The following is a 21,292-nucleotide window of genomic DNA, read 5'->3' as shown; positions in this document are numbered from 1 at the left end:
AATGTGCGTGGAATGGGAATGTAGTGGATTGCAATGGATAGAAAATTGATTAGCAGACAGGATTAAATGGGTCTTTTTCTGAATAGCAGGCAGTTGTTATTAGAGTACGTCAGGGATAGGTACGAGGACCCAAGCTGTCCACAATATGTGTTAATGATTTAGACGAAAGAACTAATTATATCGCAGAATTTGCAGACGAGCCAAACTGTGTGGAAGGGTGAGTTAAGGAAAAGCAGAGATGCTGCTGGACAGGCTAGCTGAATGGGCAAATGCATGGCAGATGCAGTATAAAGTGGATAATATGAGGTCATTTATTTTGGTAGCAAAATAAGGCAGCAGATTATTATTTGAATGGTTGTAAACAGAGAGGTGAATGTTCGAGACCCGGGTGTCCTTGTGCACCAGTGAAAATGTGCAGACGCAGCGGGTAGGAAAGAAGGCAAACTGCACATTGGCCTTCATAGTGGGAGGTTTCAAGTACAGAACAAGAATGTCTTGCTGTAATTATACAGGGGATTGGTGAGGCCACATCTGAAATACTGCCTGCAATTTTGATCTCTTACCCGAGGAAGGATGCTCTTGCTATAGACGGCGTGCAAAGGTTTACCAAGTTGAGTTCTGGGATGGCAGGACTGACTTATGAGGAGAGATTGAATTGGTTAGGATTTTATTGGCTGAAGTTTAGAAGAATGAGGGAGGATTTTATAGAAACCTATAAAATTCTAAATAGGACTAGATAAGTTAGATGCAGAAAGGATGTTTCTGATGGTGGGTGAGTCCAGAATAAGGGGCTGGTTTAAGGATAAGGGATAAACCTTCTGGGATTGAGATAAAGAGAAATGTTGTCACTCAGATTGATGAGCTTGCAGAATTCTCTAGCACAGAAAATGATTGAGGTCAAAATATTGCATACTCAAAAAGGTGATAGATAAAGCTCTTTGAGTAAAGGGATCAAACGAAATAGAATATTAGGGTATTGAGCTTGATGATCAGCCATGATCATGTTCAATGGCAGAACAGGCTCAAGGGGTCAAATGGCCTACTCCTGCTCCAATGAATTATTTAAAATAAAATTGAATGAAGAATACAATAGAGAGATGCTGAAAAGACTATGGTAAGATGTCAGGTCAAATAAGACTTTCAACAAGAAGCCCACCTGCAGTATCAAGCTTTGGTATTGTCCCAAACTTTGTTGAACTGAACTAGATTATGGATAACATGCACCTCACTTTCAAGGAAGAAGTGTACATTTTTAAGAACCTGATATAGAATGGCAGGAAACTCTCAGATGGTGGTAGACTGACAGAAAGGTTGTGGCCCAATGTCAAATTTTGTCTGATTACTGATTGCTGTGAAAATTCTTGGAACATTTTGCTATAATGAAGGCTCTATATAAAATCAAATTTTTCCTTTTATTGAATGGTTCACTTGCAGGATAGCAAACTGTAGGTCAAATCCTGAACCTATCCCCATTTTAGATATTACACGGAATGTCTCAGTACAAAACCAGCCATTCAGTTCGACAAGTCTGTGTTTGTATTTCGGGTCATAGCATGATATCAAATTAACCTCAGAGAAAACAATTCAAGTCTCATTGGCTAGGATTACAAGCTAGCAACATGGATGCCCATATACTAAGTCAGTATTCCCATCTACAAAAAGGAATGCATGATACCACAAAACTATGTTTTAAAAATAAAGTGCTAAATTTAGTCATGGAGGGCAGGATAAATATTTGCTGCAAATTTAACACTCATCAGCAAATTATTGTTTTAAAACAACATGGGAGATTAACTATCTCCTTGTCAATTCACTTCCATAGTTTCTGAAAGAGTCTTAAAATTTCAGTTATCAATAAATAATTTTGTACAATCATTCTTGTGTCACATCCCATGAAGTATTTTTTCTTACTTGGTTTCCTTGAGAACTTCCAGCAGCTGCTTTTTGGTAATTGCATCTTCTGTTGCATTTCCAGTGTATAAGTCGACAATTGAACGTTCAAAATATAGAGCTACTTTAGACAAAGCTCTTAGTTGAATTAAGTACAAAAAATAGAGGTTTTTCAACCTTCTTGGACCTTCTCCTTTTGTTTCAGTAGGATGAAACCGAGATTGGAATTCTTCTAAATTTGGTCCCCATCTATGTCTTCCCCACCCATCTGAAACAACAGGTTAAACAATAGGTAAAGTGACACATTAGAATGATACTTTCCATTAATACATTACAACTGGTAATACCTAGATTTATAAGAAAAGATCGTTACTGGTCAATGAATGCACACAATTTTGTAGTACAAGACGACAGTCATCATCTGGTCAGACAAAACACATTCTCTACATACACAGTCTAACAATCTTTCAGTTCAGCAAAATACATCAAATAAAAGGCAGAGTTTCCATTAGCTAGTTATTGCTCTTTTTTTAGCTTATAACAAATCCAGTTCTAAAAAACCACTGTGGCAAGACTGAAAAGATATTCATTTCTTGTGCATCTGCAATTCAGTAATAGCTGATCTGACTGAAGTCAGTTTCCCACTCCTGACTGCTAAGTCTTTAACTAACGAGAGTCAAAAGTAACCTACAGGCTCCTTAAAAAATATTAATTGACCCTACATCTACCTCTCTCTGGGAAAGAATTGCAGTGACTTGAAGCCTCCAAGTTATTTTCCTCCTCTATCTTAAATGGAAAATCTTTCATTTTCAAACTGTGTCTCACAACCATCCTAGCAAGTTCCCTCAAGATGTTCTTGGTCTCACTATGATTATCACAAGTTCATTTAAACTGCAATGAAAATGGCTCTTATCTGACCAGAAATGTTTCTTAAAAAGGTGGTGGGAGGGTGAGGTAATCAAAATCAAGTGAACCTTCTTCAAACTGCTTACAATGCAATTACATAACTGCTTAAATAAGGAGACCAAAACTGTACAACTGCAGCAAAACGTCCTTACTTTTCACAGAATCATAGAATTGCCACAATATGGAAGCAGGCCATTCAGCCCATCAAGTCCACATTGAGCCTCTGAACAGCATTCCACTGAGATGCACCCCCCCATAGCCTGTTGCTGTAACACTGCATTTCCCTTGGCTAAACCACCCAGCCTTTTATATTTAATTCTCCTAGCACCAGTGTTCCATTTGACCTTCTGATCACTTGGGTTCTTACATTAACTAACAATCTGACTTCTTGTGTGATATATGAACAGAAAATGTACCTCTATACCCTCATAGTTTGAATATAATTTCAGTATGATTGCTGTACTTTTAGCAAATGTGTTAAAGAAACAAGCAAAAGTGGTATGGCCAGCATAACGCAAAGCAGCATTTGAGAAACTGAAGGCCATCTTAATAAATGAACCAGTATTGACTGCCCTGATTTTCTCGACCTTCCAAAATGGCAATTAATGCTAGCGATCTAAGTACAGGTGCTGTCTTGTCACAGAAGGACAACTCAATAGAAAAGACAGTGGGTTGCTCCTCTAAGAAACTAAACCAAGAGTAAAACCAAAGTCCAACCAGACCATAGGACTGCTTTCTCATTAGAGAGATGGCTGTTGGTGGTTTAATCTGAGGGTCATCATGCCCCAGGCAAAGGGACAAATTGAGAAAGAGTTCCTCATGGTAATCTCAGCTGGTGCAGGAACTGAACCCACACTGTTGGTATTACTCTGCATCGCAAACTAATCACCCAGTCAACTGACCTAACTGATAACCTATCAAAAACAAAAGTACTCTGCTGCGGAAACAGACACTTTGCGATTGTTGTTAGCTCTTCAACACTTTGAAGTCTGCATCCAACAATGAAATAAGGAAATGATAATTTACACTGATTATAATCTACCAGCCTTTATTAAAAGGTTTAAAAATCAAGATGCAAAACAATTCAGTTGGGAGTTTTCGGTTGCAACCATTGTATGTAAAACAAATCATATTACTGGGAAAGATAATATAATCCCAGATTCTTTATCCCGACAGTAAAATGTCAGAATAATTTAAAAGCTTAAGGAATGCTAAGATTGTGTAAACGTTGGGGGATGGGGGGGGGGGGGAAATTGAATGAAAGTCTTGTTTTGTTTTTTGCCACATGCTTTATAATCAAGAACGGAGATGTGTAAAGAGTGTCTCTTTATATTTTATGCGCTTTGTAAAATTGCAGACTAAAGTGAGAAAGAGCATGTTTTGTAAGGGTGCTGTATGTTTTGAAATGAACTAACCAGATATCCTGGCTAAGCATTGTGTAAACAACTATTTACACAAACAGTAATTGATGCTTGGTTGGAGACAAATTGAAACTGAGGGAATGTACAGATGCATCTGTGGTTGCCAACAAATTGATTGGTATATGGACTAATGGGTAGATACCAATTAGAGATTTTTTTGCCTGCTGACAACTGTGAGATTGGTTCATCAGCATCTAAACAGCTTTGATATGGGCACAAGATACACAGAGGTGCTCAGTTCTTCCCCAGCTCGAAAACAACCTCTCTCTTCTCTGCAGTCAAAATGAATCTTAAATCTGAAGAATAACAGCATACAACAGTTGTTTTAAGTCAGAGATCTTTTATAAATGAACCAGCCATCTCTCTTACAAATGATTGGCAATGATCTGAGAAAGACAACTGAAGGAACACACTGGTTAGCAGAAGAATCATAAGAATCATAAGAATCATCTCAGCAACAGAATCAGAGAACAAAATCTACTGAACTGTCTTTCAGCATTTACACTCTAGTAATAACCTGTTTTCCCCGTATGCTTGTAAGGGGTGTTTATAATGGGATTAGAACTGTTACATTCTGGCAGTTTATAACTGTTTATCTTTAGCTACAGTTTAATTACTAGCAATGATAGTTCTTTTTGTTAAATTCAGTAATTAGGACTGTGCTTTCTATTAACCTTGATTTGAAAATCAAGTAAATTGGAAGACTGCATACTTTTTAAAATCTTTAACTTTTGTGACAACTCTGGGAATATTAAGGCTCAGTCACCAGCACACTACTTCAGCGAGTCTGAATTTGATTTATTGTTGTCACATGTATCAAAATAGAGTGAAACATGTTGTTTTGTGTGTTATACAGGCAGGTCATACCATACAAAGTGCATCAGGACATAGAACAGGGTGCAGAATGCAGTGTTACAACCACTGAAAAGGTGCAGGGAGAGAGAGATCAGAATTAACATTTGAGAGGTCTGTTCAAAAGTCAGATAACAGTAGGGAAGAAGTTGTCCTTGAAGCCATTCGTACTTCTATATCTTTTGTTTGATGGAAGAGAGCACAACTGGGCTGGAATGGGTCTTTGATGATGTTGGTTGCTTTCTCAAGGCATCAGGAAGTATAGGTGGAGTCAATGGATGGAAGGTTGGTTTGCATGTTGGACTATGGTGCATCTATAAAAATCGGTACGAGTACTTGTGGACATGTTGAATTTCCTTCGCGTCCTGAGGAAGTACAGATGTTGAAAGTCGTAACACAAATGTCATTCAATTATGATCACTGCTATCAAGTGGGTGCCTTCATTTTGAAGTATAAATTAATCTTGTCTGATTGAACATTACCAGATCTGAGAAAAATTGGACACTCTGAACGGACATCTTAATACTCCAACACATGGATACTTATTGCAAGTTAACCAGTAAATAACTCTCCTGATCTGAACAAAATGTTCTGAAGTTTTAAAGTAGGAAATTATTTGCACTTACCATCAAGTAGATACTTTGCACTGAGGTGTAGATTGATACTGGCATGAAGCCCAGAAATCAACCTATAAAATACTCTCTTTTCAAGGCACAGACCTACAAGCATGAATGTTCACATAATCAGTAAAATTAGAGCACAGTTAATTTATCTTACAGTGCAGAAAAATATATAATTTTACAGAATATAAAAATTTACCTTCACATTAAATTACAAAATGTCTACTGTTTCATTTCAAAGGAGCTCTGAAGGATGCTTTGAAGTGATTAAAATTGCTGTTCAGAATTATTCCATCAATCCTTTCACTAACTCCAGTATCTCACTTAGTATCTATATCTAATCATACTTTATTGAAATAAAACCTCTCCTTATAAACTACTGACTAATATTCCTCTGCATTCTTATTCCTCAAGATAGTTCACACCAGTTTACGTTTTGAACATTAGACAGCATACACTATAACTGTGACAAATAATCATGGCCATAAGTTTAGCCTTTTCTCCTTTTTGAATCATAAATTAGGTGCTTACACCCTTCAATGGAGTGGGTGTTTAGTGAGGGAGATGATGTCTCACTCTTGCATTTACCAAAGGTTAATGCTAAAAAGTCATGGCCTATGGAATTACATGATAAACAGTGAATTTTGTTTTCAAAATAAGTATGATTGATGCTCAAAAATAGATGATGATGATGTGCAATTAAAAGTGCAACTAATAATAAAATGGTGATAAGATTTCCATGTTTCACAGCTATTTGAAACACAGGAAACAGCAGCAGGAGGGGATCATCCAGCCACTTGACCCTCCTCCATAATTCAAAATCATCATGGCTGATCATCCAATTCAGTACATTGTTCCAACTTCCTCCTCATACCTTTTGATCCCTTTGTCCAAAGAAATATATCTAACTCCTTCTTGAAAATATTTAATGCTCTGGCCTCAACTGCTTTCTGTGGCAGAGAATTCCACTGGCAATACTAATCTATTGCCATTTACAGAATAATCTGTTCCTGTTTTACTGCCAAAGTGGATAACTTCACATTTATTCATATTACACTTTGTCTGCCATGCACTTGACCACTAACTCAACTTGTTCAAATTATAAGTATCCTTGCATTCTTCTCAACAGTTCACTCTCCCACCCAGTTTTGTGTCATCTGCAAACTAGGAAATATGGCAAGCTTTAGTTTAATCAGCATATTAAGAACCAGCACTCTCGATAAACCTGTAAAAACGTGTCTAAAATATTAGGTTTTCTCTGAAAAGTCCGAACAGTCAGTTGAGCATGAGTGAGAAGGCTCTCTGCTGGCAAGTTTTAAGGCAAAGTTACATTATTATTTAAGTGATTTATGCTGTAAATTAAATATATCAGTGACAATGTACACACCCAAATCATGTTTCTATTACTTAATGTGTGTGTTTTACAATGGTTATATAAAATATCTTGATCAACCGGAATACTTGTTCAACTAGCACAGTCATAGCTACTGGTTAATAAAAATATCTAAATCATTTATATATAGTGAATAGCTGGGTCCATTCACTGATCCCTGTGGTACCACTACTACTAGCCTACTGCTCAGAAAAAGGGCTGTTTATTCCTATTCTTTGCTTCATACCTACCAAGCAGTTCTCTCCATCCATATCAGTACGTTAACCCCAATCTCACCTGCTTTCGTTTTACACGATCTCTGATTTGGGACCTTGTCAAAAGGCTTCTGAAAGTACACATAGACCACTTCCATTGGATCCCCCTTATCAACTCCAAAGTTACGTCCTCAAAATATTCCAGTAGGTTTGTCAAGTATGATTTCCCTTTCACAAATATACGCTGACTGTCGGTCCTGCCACTGTTACTAAACTTTTTATAATGGACTCCAGCATTTTACCTACCATGTCAACATAACCTGTAAATAGTTCAATATTCTCTCTGGTTGTTTTCTTAAATAGTGGAGTTATGTTGGCCACCCTACAATCTATAAGGATTGTTCCAGAGTCTATAGAATAGAGTCATAGAGATGGACAGCACAGAAACAGATCCTTCAGTCCAACTTGTCCATGCTGACCAGATATTCTAGACTAATCTAGTCCCAATTACCAGCACTTGGCCCATATCTCTCTAAACCACCCTGTTCATATACCCATCCAGATGACTTTTAAATGTTGTAATTATACCAGCCTTCACCATTTCCTCTGGCAGCTCAGTCCATACACATACCGCCCCATGGATAAAAATGTTGCCCCCTATGTCCCTTTTAAATCTTTCCCCACTCACCCTAAACCTATGCCCTTGGGTTCTGGACTCCCCCAACCCAGGGAAATTTACCCTATCCATGCCCCTCCATTTTTTAATAGACCTCTAGAAGCTCACCCCTCAGCTTCAGACACTCCAGGGAAAACATCCCCAGCCTATTCAGTCTCTCCCTATAGCTCAAACCCTGGAAACATCCTTGTAAATCTTTTCTGAACCCTCCCAAGCTTCACGACATCCTTCCGATTGGAGGGAGACCAGAATTGTACTCAGTATTTCAAAAGTGGCCGAACCAATGACCTCCCAACTCCTATACTCAATGCTCTGACCAATACAAGTAAGCATACCAAACACCTTCTTCACTATCTTATCTACCTGCGACTCCATTTTCAAGGAACTATGAAACTGCGCTCCAAGGTGTCTTTGTTCAGCAACACTACCATTGTGATTTGCCTTTCCAAAATGCAATATCTCACATTTATCTAAATTTAACTCCATCTGCCACTCCTCAGCTCATTGGCCCACCTGATCAAGATCCCATTGTATTCTGAAGGAACCTTCTTTGCTGTCCACTATATCTATAATTTTGGCATTATCTGAAAACTTACTATGTTCACATCCAAATCATTTATATAAATGACAAAAAGCAAGGGACCCAGTACGGATCCCTGTGGCACACCACTGGTCATAGGTCTCCAGTCTGAAAAGGAACCCTCCAGCACCACCCTCTGTCTTCTATCTTGAAAGATTACCAGCAATGAACCCACTATTTCTCATGTCTCTTCCTGAGGTGAAGATTATCAGGCTATTTATGTATTGGTCCTTAATCCCAATTTTCCCCAACATCACTTTTCTACTAACGCTGATTTCCTGCAGTTCCTCCCTCTCACGAGACCCCATGTTCCCCAATATTATTCACGCCCTCACTTGTGAAGGCCAAGCCAAAGTTTATATTTAATTGGACTACCCGCCTATGTTCCCCATTACCTCCCCTGTTTCTGACTATGTTTGTACGTGTTGATCTTCTCTTCACGCACTAAAAGAAGCTTTTACAATCAGATTGTATGTTCCCTACAAGCTTATTCTTGCACTCTATTTCCCCCTCCTAATCAATTAATTTGTTCTCCTTTGCTAAATCTAAATAGTTCCAAAACCTCAGGTCTGCTGCTTTTTAATGGTCAGTTTGTATGCACCATCTTGGATTTAATACTATCTTTAATTTCCTGGTTAGCTATTGTCAGGCCACCTCTCTGGTTTCATTTTTGTGCCAGAAAGGAATGAACAATTACTGCAGTTTCTCCATGCAAGAGTGCAGTAAGGTTTAAAATCATAAAGCTGCAGATATTGATATTAAGGCAGTGACTATATCAAGACTATTTATAAAGTGAGGGCTGTACAGAAACAGTAATGCATCTGAGGATTCCTTCGACCCTTACTACAACTGATTTACAGTAAATCACAGGCACATCAACTAGTGGCACTGAACTGAAATCCAGCAAAAACCTTTAAACTTACAATGATTAACAAAATGTGATTTATTTTTGTCTTCGTCATCTGTTCCATTACATTAAGAAATCATGATCATAAAAGATATTGTTACTCACATTTGAGCACCCAGCGAACCATGGAAACTCAGTGTTAGGTATAAGTGGATTTGGAAACCACTCAAAAATGTTGGCTGCATTTCTTTATTTACATTTCCAATTTGCTGATCAAACAGCTCAACTAGGCTGTTCCAGATAGCTTTAACTAAATTGATTTTTAAGCATTTTGTACACGTATTCAGTTATTACCTTCCAACCACTTGTAGAAAGACTCGCCTGTGGATATAAAATTATTATTATTTATGGCAAAATATGAAATATCCCACTACATTCAACATAAACAAAAGATAACAATAATTCCACCATTTTTCTCCACCCCTCCCGCACACAAAAGGTGCTAATTTATACTGGAGTGGTACCACCTGCACCAGCAGCTCTTTGGAATCTTACCAATAAGCTCATTTATAAACCAAAACAAAGTGCTATAACGCTTTTTGTTTTAATGCATGAATGCAGGCAATGATAACTGTGCTGGCACAGTTATAAGGGGATTCAGTAACGGCGATGTCATTAAATGGCATGGAGCAGTGGTTACATTGTCTCTTGCTGGAGATGTTGATTACCTGGTGTATTACATGTCAGCCAAACTGGAGGTATTATTTACATCCTGCTGCATTTGGACTGGACTGCACAGTACTCTGGAATATCATACCTGTTCTTTAAACTTAGAAATGTATCCGGTATGTATCCTCCAATACAAATCACTGAAACCAATTAATAAAACCGTAATTTTTCACACACAAAATCAAAGATAATGAGATCAATTGTAATATCACCAATGACATCCCAGTTGAGATTAGCCAAGTAAACATAATTCAGCCATCAAACCAGTAATTTTTCTCTTTCGTACATCTTTTCTAACTCTAGCTGACGTATTTATCCAAGCCATGGTAACCCTGTAAGATATATTCATACTTTTCCTTTGAAAGCTGTCAAGGGTGCAAAACTGGCATATCTAGTGGGCGGCATGGTGGCACAGTGCTTAGCACTGCTGCCTCACAGCACCAGAGACCCGGGTTCAATTCCCGCCTCAGGCGACTGACTGTGGAGTTTGCACGTTCTCCCCGTGTCTGCGTGGGTTTCCTCCGGGTGCTCCGGTTTCCTCCCACAGTCCAAAGATGAATTGGCCATGCAGGTCAGGTGAATTGGCCATGCTAAATTGTCCGTAGTGTTAGGTAAGGGGTAAATGTAGGGGTATGGGTGGGTTGTGCTTCGGCGGGTCAGTGTGGACTTGTTGGGCTGAAGGGCCTGTTGCCACACTGTAACGTAATCTAGAATAATCTGTTTAATCAATTTTGCAGTGCTCTTTGCCCAAGACAATAGATATAAATTAAAAGGTAACCAACTGAATAAATTCCTTGTTTGAGTTTAAAAAGAATCAGCTCTCAAGTTAATGACAACGTTTATCTCTGATCAGAAGTTTTAAGAAATAAACTGTAAGCAAACTTAAAAACTACAAGTTCCACCCATCCCAAGTGAAACTTCTTTCATGTTGCATTTTGAATACTTTTTTTTCTGATTAAAACTAATTTAAGATAACTAGTCCCACTCCTAAAGGGATACTTCTCTTTTTTAAAAAAAAAACAGTAAGTGCTTTACACCACAACTAAACTGTAGAGGTTGCATTGCTAAAATAGTTCATACATATTTGCATCCATCTCATCTGCTCTTACCATCATCGTTTCCTGAGGAGAGAAATGAGAATATTTAAGATTAAAAATCATATCAATGCATATTTACTATTTACACAATCAATATACACAAACTAATATTTTAAATTTTATATATGTGTGGAGTTAGACTGGCTTAGTGGGCAGCACGGTGGCACAGTGGTTAGCACTGCTGCCTCACAGCGCCTAGCACTGCTGCCTCACAGCGCTAGAGACCTGGGTTCAATTCCTGCCTCAGGCGACTCTCTGTGTGGAGTTTGCGCGTTCTCCCCGTGTCTGCGTGGGTTTCCTCCGGGTGCTCCGGTTTCCTCCCACATTCCAAAAATGTGCAGGTTAGGTGAATTGGCCATGCTAAATTGCCCATAGTGTTAGGTATATTGGGTGGGTTGCGCTTCGGCGGGTCGGTGTGGACTTGTTGGGCCGAAGGGCCTGTTTCCACGCTGTAGGGAATCTAATCTAATCTAAACTGGTTACCTCAGATTAGAGGTTTCAGTCTCACGGTGACCTGAGGCTACAATCTAGGTTTGCCTTCCAGTGCAGTATTGGATATGTACTGTAATATTGCAGCAGTCATTAAACTGATTCCAGTAATCTATGGGGAAATAGAAGTCCCATGACACTACTTGAGGAACGCAGAGTTTGTACATTGTTGTGGCCAACATTCTTCCCTTGAAGTGACTGAAAATAAATTAGCTGATCATTCATCTCACTACCATTTGTAGAAGCCTGCTGCAAGAAAAATAATGCCATGCTCTTCTAAACATTCAGTGCACTTAGAAGCAACTGGGTATATGTGAAATATTTTGATACAGACAACATGCAAGAAAAATAATGCCATGCTCTTCTAAACATTCAGTGCACTTAGAAGCAACTGGGTATATGTGAAATATTTTGATACAGACAACTGGGGTACTTCATCTTAGTGCATTAGGTTGTGATTTCTTTCTATGCTTCCATAATTTTTTTAAAAAACAAAATTAAACTTTAATAATGATTACCACCTTTTCCTTTTCTTATATCCCACATGAATTAATTACAAAAGTAATCCAGTAAAACACCTAATGATGCCACTTATGAGCTGAACATTAGCAAGCATTTTGAAGTAGTGAATCAACAGCAAATTGCATTCATAATTCTTCAAAACTCAGAATTTTCCACTTTATCTCAAAGTATAATAGCCTCTTTTCATGCTGTGATAGGGTAAACTTCAGAACTTTAATACTGGACTGAGAGAATTGAAAAAACTAGCAATAATTCTGTCTCAAATGAATTGTTCAGGGACAAGGATAAATTGTTATACAGAAACTAAAAGAAATTAGCCATGTCTGGGAAAAGGAGTAGAAGGGTCAAGAGTGTGTTGCTGGAAAAGCACAACAGGTTCAGGCAGCACCCATGGAGCAGGAGAATCAACATTTCGGGCATAAGCCCTTCATTAGGAATGAGGTGTAGAAGCTAAATGAACAAACATGTTTTAACACCTGCTTTGTTAAATGGCTTATGCCAAAATGACAACTAATTTCCCTGCAGAAGAACTTCAGGTATTAATCACATGAAAGCTGTGTCTTCAAACAGACAGTCAAATGTTAAAATATAATAAGGAATATGGAAATTACTTCTGATAAGAAGGGAAGCTGCAGACATATATTTTGGAAGAATCTAATCAATAATGTCATGACACAAACTTGAAAGAGAAACCTGTATACAAATTTATCTCCAAGAATCTTCATGAGCAGAACTTTGGAGATCAACAGTACAGAAGTATCGAACTCTGGCCATTCAGAGACAAACACAGTTGGTTGGAATCATAGCTGAATTCCTCCATTAATCGAGTAATAGCCAAGTTGGATTGTGAAACTCTTAACGTGCTTACTTGAGGGGTCTTATTTTGGTTGCGACATACAAGTTCAAATCATGGTTTAACTATTTGATTGAGAGATTTCTTAATAAGAAGTTAAATTAAAAGGTAGCCTGTAATAATTTAGCCACAGCAATATTCTAGTATTGAGAATATTAGGGATTCAGTTATAGGAAAACTACAGGTAAACTGTTTCTGCTTTTTTCATTTACGTTCAAACAAACAGAAAATAGAGAGTATCACCTTCTGATTTTCTAATATATGGCCTGATCTGCCCAAAAATGTATCACAATCAATTTCTCAGGGCAACGAGAGGTGAGCAAGAAATATAACTTTGTTAAGAAATGGATTAAAACAACTTCTGATCTGCCTGAAACAAAGTCATGGGTGAGCAAGATATAATAATATAACAAGCCAAAACAGATTTTGCACAATAACTCACTTCTCCTAGGTGCAAGTGGATTCAGAGGACGATATACAGATCGAGGCCTGCAAAAGATATTCAAAATTATTTGCTAATAAAAAAGTAAGTTTCAAAAATACTGTAGTGTTTTGGGAAAAGCTGAATGGCAGACATACTTCAGTAATCACAGCAAGTACCTCATTACATTAGATGCTTAGATTACAGAATTAATTCTACAAAAAAAAATACACTAGTAACTAAAGCACGATAGTTGAACAGTTTGGGCAGATAAGAACAAAAATCATGAACATTTATGGAAAATGAGATTCAGGGCCAGACAGGAGACATTCAACAATGGAATGCTAATGCTAGAATTTTACTGGATTTTTTTCAAGAATGGAACTGTTGAGCTGAAGTTCTGAAAGCAAATTGGATTAGATGGCGGATTTGCAATACAGAAGGATGTTGATAGAGCGGCTTCAGTTCCATTTCTGGCTGCGGCCATTAGAAAGGGTACAATTTTTAACATTGGTCTTTGCCTGTGGCATGATGACCTTCAGGTTAAAGACACCAACAGTCACATTTTTCTCTCTGATTTGAATTTTTTCTTAGTAGAATAAGCCAAACACTCAGAATGAGGGATAAATGCCAGTGAGACTGAGCCAAAGTAACTAGGAATTTGGATCAAAGTTGAAATTTGAACGAGAGGGGGAAAGATGTGCTTCGATTAAAGTTTATAGCAAGAACTGATGAGGTTATCCACTATGGTGACGAAACGTTTGAAAACAAATCTGCCAGCTTAGCAAGCTAACTTACATACTTATCATCAACCTGCACTACAAATCCTCTCAAAAATTGCTAGCCTCCAGAATGTCAGGACTGAGACATTACCAGTGCATAGAAAGCTGCTATAGTAGGTTTTTTATTTGTATTTCAAATCTTTAAAATGAAAGGTGTGTACTTAGTTTGTATTTTAAGTCTCTACACTTGATTTCTCTCTTTCACTGATAAATAGCTTAAGTTTTCATAGTAAAACTTTATTTATTCTAAAAGGTAATAAATTATTTTTAATCGTGACAGAATGGCAGGTCAGAAGGGCTAAGTGGAGTTTACATTTTGTGGTATGCGTGAAATCATGGACTGAGAAATACAACAATGCACAAAGAGGTTTCATAGAACTTGGATTGGACAAGTCACATGCCTACAATACACAATATGAAGAATGAAAGAAACAAGAACAGTCAACTTGAGAAGCTGAAATGTGGCTGTCAATATCAACGTATAAAGTAAGGCCAATACAAAAGATTTCCAAGCTCAGATAGTGCAGAAATGCTTTAATGTCCATTAGTCACAAATGAAAATAAAGACCATCAAATGTTAAAAACTGAAAACACATGCATGTATTTCTTTTTAAATTTGTAGCAATTCTAACCACAACACCTACTGCATGGCAAGAGGAATCAAATTAGTTTCAAGGAATAAAATGCAGCAAAAACGAAAGAAAAAAAAAATACTTGAAACAGTTCTCTTCATAGATGCTGTTCCACACCCTCCAAGCTGATGATCCCCTATATCCAGTGTACCGTTCTGGATTCAGGAGGAGATCCACATATTCAGCATCAGGAGATAATTCATCTGCAGAAAGAGAGATATTATCTGTCAGTTTCAGAGAATAGCCGTTATCTTATTTACAAACAAAGTAAACATCAGTTTAATCAGCATCTATGAATGACAGCATTATAATTTTGGTACCGAATTGGGGAGGGCTGCCTTTATAAGTTCTTCAATAAACTTACTAAGTTTGAAGAGAGAGAAAGCAAATTAACAGAAATACGAACAGTGGCAACGTGGTTAAATATGTTGAACCATGTGAAAACAGTTTACCAAATACAAGTGGGGAAATTTGGAAAATAGAAAAGAATATTTAAAAGCACCAAAAATGTAAGTGGAAGTTAAGCAGTAAGAAGGGGAAAGTAAGCAGGAAGTGGAATTTTAAAAAGGCAACTTAGAAACATGTTTAGTCATTCCCAACTATACTAAAGTTCCTTTTCATCTTCATATGAAAGGAACACAACCCAATCCATCTTTTCTCATTACAGACATTGACCTCAATAAGCTAATTTCCTTTGTTTTGCTTTATTTCACTGTGCAGTTTATAGAGAATCAGTGTTCAGTTAATTTTGAAACTCCATAGATAATGAAGCAGTTCATGTCAGCATGCAGCAAAATGTGCACAATGAGAGGTTGGGTTAATAAATGTCAGGCAAATGACCCTTTCCAACAAGCAGGTCTGACCACTACCGAATGACATTTAATGACATTACCACAGCCGAATCTCCTATTACCTTGGGACATTACCAGTGACAAGAAACTCTCTGGACCCAATTGACTGGGTGCAAGTTCAGATGAGAAACAGCACATACTGAAGTAACAAGTAACTAATCCTCCAACAACCCAAAACTACAGATTTCATCACAGGACATGAACACCACTGGCTCAGCCAGCATTCAATGGAGAACCTCTTGAACTGCTGTAGTCCTTGGGGGAGTGACACCCATAGAGGTTATAAAGGGAGTGCCATATGTCTGATCCAGTGATAATGAAGGAAAGGCTCCACGTCAGGAGGTGCATAGTTGGGAGGAAATTTTCAGGTTATGATGCTCCCATTATTCTGCTGCTTTTCACCTGCTAGGTGGTAGAGGTTGAGAGTTTGGAAGATGCTGTCAAGAGCCTTGATGAAGTGAGACAACCTTATAGATGGTATACAATGCTGCCATCATACAGTGATGATGGGAATGAAGTCTGAAAGTGGAGGATAGGGTACCAATCAAGAACAATGCTTGAAGGTCTTGAGTTTCTTCAGTATTGTTGGAATTGCACTCATCCAGGCAAGTGGGGAGTATTTCTGATCTTGTAGCTGGAGGAAGCGAGGAGAGTTACGCCCTTGAGAATATTGATAATGAAGGATTCAGTGAAAGCAATGCCCTTGAACATCAAGTGGCACTGGTTAAGTTCTCCTGTTGGAGAGAATTGTTGTCTGGAACTTGAGGTATTACTATTATTTGGCACCTACTGGTTGAATTCTGAGTGTTGTCTAGATCTTGCTGCATTTGGACATGGACTGCTTCAGTATCAGAAGAATTGCAAATGCTACTGTATATTGTCCTACCAGCAGCAAACATCACTCCTGATCTTATGATGAGAGAAAGAACTAATGAAGCAGTTGAAGGTTTTTTTATTGCAAAAATATACTTTATTCATAAAAATAAATCTTTTGGTACATGTACAGTTAATGAAGCTATTCAGATCTACACTCGCTTTACTTCAAGAACTAATTAAGCCTTCGATATTCACCATTCTCTGTATTTACAATCAATCTTTTAGCATTTTGGCGAGGTGTCAGCAGGGTCCAATTACTGAATGGACCCGTTATTCTTTGACAGAAGGACCTTACACAGTGGTGTTTTCTCACTGCATGTTCTTCAGCATGTCGTCCTGAACCTTGGAATGTACCAGCTTGTAACACAGTCAGGGTCAACTCCTTCAACTGGAACGCCAGCAAGTTTCGGGTAGACCAAAAAGAATCTTTCATCGAGTTGATGGTCCTCCAGGCACAACGTTCATCTCGGTGTGTGTGCCGGGCAACAGATCCTTCTCACCACCAGCCAAGCGATGTCCTGGTGCTTGTCTGAGCGTTCTAGCAAGGAGGTATTCTGCCAAATGATTGTGACAGTCTGCACAGGGAACTGCTCGACAGGATCCACCCTCTCCTTTTCCTGAAGGGTCTCAAGGATGCTTTATGCTGAACACTTTCTGATGAATTTGTGGTCAAAGGTGCTTACCTTCACAAATTTCTCTATGAAGGACAGGTGATATACAACAGTCTAACTACGTGGAGTATTCCACGGCAGTGAGGACAGGTCCATCCTTCACAACACCAGGGACAGGTAGAATCTCAGTATGTAACGACACTTGGTAGTTGTGTACCAAGGATCCATGAAAAACTTGATGCAGCCATACGCAAAGGTGGCCATCTGGTGAGGGCAGCATTGTGTGCATATTTTAGCCCTCGGTCCAGATCTTTGTATTCAATGTCCCGTCAGATACAGTATATCATCAATCCCCACATGAAGTGAAAGATGGGCCAGGTGACTGTCCCTACACAGGGTCAGGGAATAGGCCAGACCTGCACCACATACAACAATAGAGTACCTCACACCGGATGACCAGATTCTTACCCATGATGAAAAGCAACTGGGGCTCCCATTTGTCCAGTTTCTGTTTCACCTCAGTGACACGCTCCTCCCAAGACTTGGTGCCGCCCCAGCCCCTCTGAACCAAATACCCAGCACCTTCAGGTGGTCTACCCTGACAGTGGTGAAGGGGTTGAAGAATTTCTAAACAGCATGGCCTCACTCTTGTTTCAATTTACCTTGGTTCCGCTCTGAGACTTGTTCAAACTGGTCACAGATAGACAAGGGTCTGGGCACGGACAGTGGATCCGAGCAGTATCCTCCATGTATAGGGAGGCCTTAGCCTGTAGGGCCCTGCTGCCAGCTATAGTCACCCCTCTCAGGTTTCCTGATGGACTCGGCAAATGGCGTCTTACAGCACACAAATAAAACAGGAGATCTGCCTGATACCAGATCTCCGGAAAGCTTTCTGATTCCCACCTATTGATTGAAACTGCATTCATGATGTTGGTATTCAGCAGTCAGGTCCAATTACAGATTCCCTCCCAAGCCCATTTGGAGAGAAAAGCTCTCACATGTGTACACGATATTCTGTCAAAGGCTTTCTCCTGGTCCAGGCTGATGAGGCAAGTGCCCTGTCCCTGCCCTGCACATAGGTGATCGTATGCCTGAGGAATTCTAGACTCTCCGCAATCTTCCTGCCCGGTACAGCACAGGTTTGGTCAGGGTGAATCAGTGATCCCAGAGCAGACCTTCGGCTGGATTTTGTAGTCCACATTTAAGTGGGATTGGTTGCCAATTTCTAATTTCCTCCCTCTCCCCCTTCTGCTTGTAATGAGTGTGATGATATCTTTGTACATGGATTCACTCATAGTATCTGCCAGAAGATTACAATCATAGACCTCCAGCAGGTCCTGGTTAATCAAGTCCCACAGAGCAGAATACAACTCAGCCGGTAGTTTGATCACTTCCAGGAGTTTTATTCTTTTCAAAGGACTCAAGGAGAAAGTGAGGGCTGCAAATGCTGGAGATCATAGTCGAAGAGTGTGGTGCTGGAAAAGCACAGCGGGTCAGGCAGCAAGATGATGTCGAGAACTGACATGTCAGGCATAAGCCCTTCATCAGGAATGGGGGAGTTTGTTTTTTTTAAATTTCAAAAATACACTTTATTCAGAAATCTTTGATAGGTGTACAGTTGATTATGCCATTCAGATGTATACTGTGTTTACATTCAGAGAACAGATAGAGTCATTCATATTTACAATGCGCTGTTAACAGTCCAACCTCTTGGCATTTAGCTGAGGAGTCAGTGGAGCCCAATTACTGAATGGACCCTATTATCCTTTGGCAGAAGGACCTTAGAACACTGGCCTTTCCTCAGCGCACTGTGGCAGCAGCTGCTCAGAGCTTCAGTGCATCCCTCAGTACACAGAGCTGGACCTTGGAATGTGCCAGTATGCAATACTCAGGTCGGGGTCAACTCCATCAACTGGAAGACCAGCTAGGTTTGGGCAGACCAAAGAGCGTCTTTCACCGGAGTTTACAGTCCTTCAGGCAATGTTGATGTTAGTCTCGGTGTGCGTCCCGGGGAACAGACCGTACAGCACGGAGTCCCACATCATGAAGCTGCTCGGGATGAACCTTAAACTACTGCATTTCTCTCCGGACTTACTTTGCATAGGCACATTCCAGAAGGTGGTGCGTGACAGTGTCACCCTCACCACAGTCACTTCAAGGGCAGCATATAGTGGTGCAGAGTGTTCAGACATGTATAAATGATTTCACAGGTAGAACCTTTCTTACCACCAGCCAAGCAATGTCCTGGTGCTTGTTTGAGAGTTCTGGTGCTGAGGCATTCTGCCAAATGACTTTGACAGTCTGTACAGGGAGCCGCTCAACAGGATCCACCCTCCTTTTCCCAAAGGGTCTCAAGGACACTACGTGCTGACCACTTGCTGATGGACGTGTGGTCAAAGATCTTTCTTCGCAAATTTCTCCGCAAAGGACAGCTGATACCAAATGGTCTAACTACTTGGAGCGTTCCAGGGCAGCAAGGCCAAGCCCATCCTTCGCAATTTCAGGGACAAGTAGAACCTCAGTACAGAGTGACACTTTGTGTTCGCGCACCAGGGATCCATGCACAGTTTGATGCAGCCACACACAAAGGTGGCCATCAGGGAGAGGATAGCGCCCCTCTTTTGCTTTGTCCCCCTTTTTCTAGATCTTTATATATTGTGCGCCTTCGGACACGGTCCATCTTTGATCTCTACGTGAAGTGAAAGATTGCCCGGGTGACTGCGACGGCGCAGCTTCAGGGAATAGGCCAGACCTGCACCACATAACATTCAGACTACCTCACACCTGATGACCAGGCTTTTCCCCATGGATGGACAGCAACCGTTGCTCCCATCTGCTCAGTTTCTGCCTCACCTTAGTGACATGCTCCTCCCAAGACATAGCACCCACCCCAGCCCCTCTGAACCAAATACCCAGCACCTTCAGATGGTCTGTCCTGTGAAGGGGATAGAGGATTGGTCTGCTCAGTTTACAAAGAGCATGGACTCGCTCTTGCCTCCGTTTACCTTGGCCCCAGAGACCCATTCAAAACTAGTCTCATGCACATGAGTTTGAGACGGTCTGTGGATCAGAGCAGAAAACAGCGAAATCATCCATGTACAGGGGTGCCTTAACCTGTAGGTTCCTGCTGCCAGGAATAGCCACTCCTCTCGGGCTTGCTTCCTTCCTGATGGACTCAATGAATTGCTCTATATAACACACAAACAAGGCAGGAGAGAATGGGCAGCCCTGCCAGACTCGAGACTGGATTAGAAAGCTGGCTGATTCCCACCATTGATTGAGACACTGTCGACAATGTTGGTGTAGACCTGTACGATTCAATTGCAGATTCCATCTCCAAAGCCCATTTTGGAGAGAACATTTCTCATGTACGTGTAAGAAATACTGTCAAAGGCTTTCTCCTGGTCTAGGCTGATGCAGCGTGCCCACCCCACTGGCCTGCACATAGGCAAAGGTATCCCTGAGGAGTGAGAGACGCTGAGCGATCTCCCTGTCTGGTACAGTACAGGTTTGGTGTGGGTGAATCACTGATCCCATAGCAGACCTGACCCAGTTGGCAATGGCTTTGACAGGAGTTTGTAGTCCACATTTAGCAGTGAGATTGGTTGCCAATTTCTAATTTCCTCCCTCTCACCCTTCTGCTTGTAGAGGAGGGTCATAATAACTTTCCTCATGGAACCTTCCAGAAGAATAATGACATACATCTCCAGTAGGTCCTGGCCAATCAAGTCCCATAGAGCACAACTGGTAATCCGCCGCTTTGAGGGATTTTATTCGATTCAAAGGACTCGAGGGCTTGTCCAGGGATAGCGGCTGGTCAAACTTCTCCCATGTGCTGTCTTCTAAGAACTCAGTGATAGAAGACAGGAATGACAGCGCGGCCTCGCAGTCAATGGGCTTCGTGTCGTACAGACTGGCATAGAAGGATTTGCTGATCCTCATTATGTCAGACTGACATAATGTTATCGAGCCATCTTCCTTCGAGTTACTGAGCATGGAGCTCTCCTTCTAGAAGAAGGAACATGAGCACATCTCATCCTCTCCATGGAG

General features: G+C 40.1%; 1 protein-coding gene across 3 annotated transcripts in view; it reads right to left on the bottom strand.

The window, feature by feature from the left end:
• ero1b (endoplasmic reticulum oxidoreductase 1 beta) overlaps positions 1 to 21,292 on the bottom strand; it is an 85,669-nt gene that overhangs the window by 24,872 nt on the left and 39,505 nt on the right. For all 3 annotated transcript variants that reach the window (XM_087978606.1, XM_043680077.2, XM_043680085.2), the window contains exons 7-12: positions 14,987 to 15,107; positions 13,512 to 13,558; positions 11,218 to 11,229; positions 9,734 to 9,760; positions 5,696 to 5,788; positions 1,912 to 2,158 (exon numbers count right to left, since the gene is read on the bottom strand). In XM_087978606.1, coding sequence (XP_087834732.1) covers positions 1,912 to 2,158; positions 5,696 to 5,788; positions 9,734 to 9,760; positions 11,218 to 11,229; positions 13,512 to 13,558; positions 14,987 to 15,107 — 547 coding nt within the window. The remainder of the gene's footprint in view (positions 1 to 1,911; positions 2,159 to 5,695; positions 5,789 to 9,733; positions 9,761 to 11,217; positions 11,230 to 13,511; positions 13,559 to 14,986; positions 15,108 to 21,292) is intronic.

The sequence above is a fragment of the Chiloscyllium plagiosum genome, unplaced genomic scaffold, assembly GCF_037043375.1.
Source record: "Chiloscyllium plagiosum isolate Xiang-an unplaced genomic scaffold, Cpla_swu_hap1 HiC_scaffold_3, whole genome shotgun sequence".
NCBI classification, from domain to species: domain Eukaryota; kingdom Metazoa; phylum Chordata; class Chondrichthyes; order Orectolobiformes; family Hemiscylliidae; genus Chiloscyllium; species Chiloscyllium plagiosum.
The sequence above is the reverse complement of the archived record's forward strand: the minus strand, read 5'-3'. Positions and strand labels throughout refer to the sequence as shown.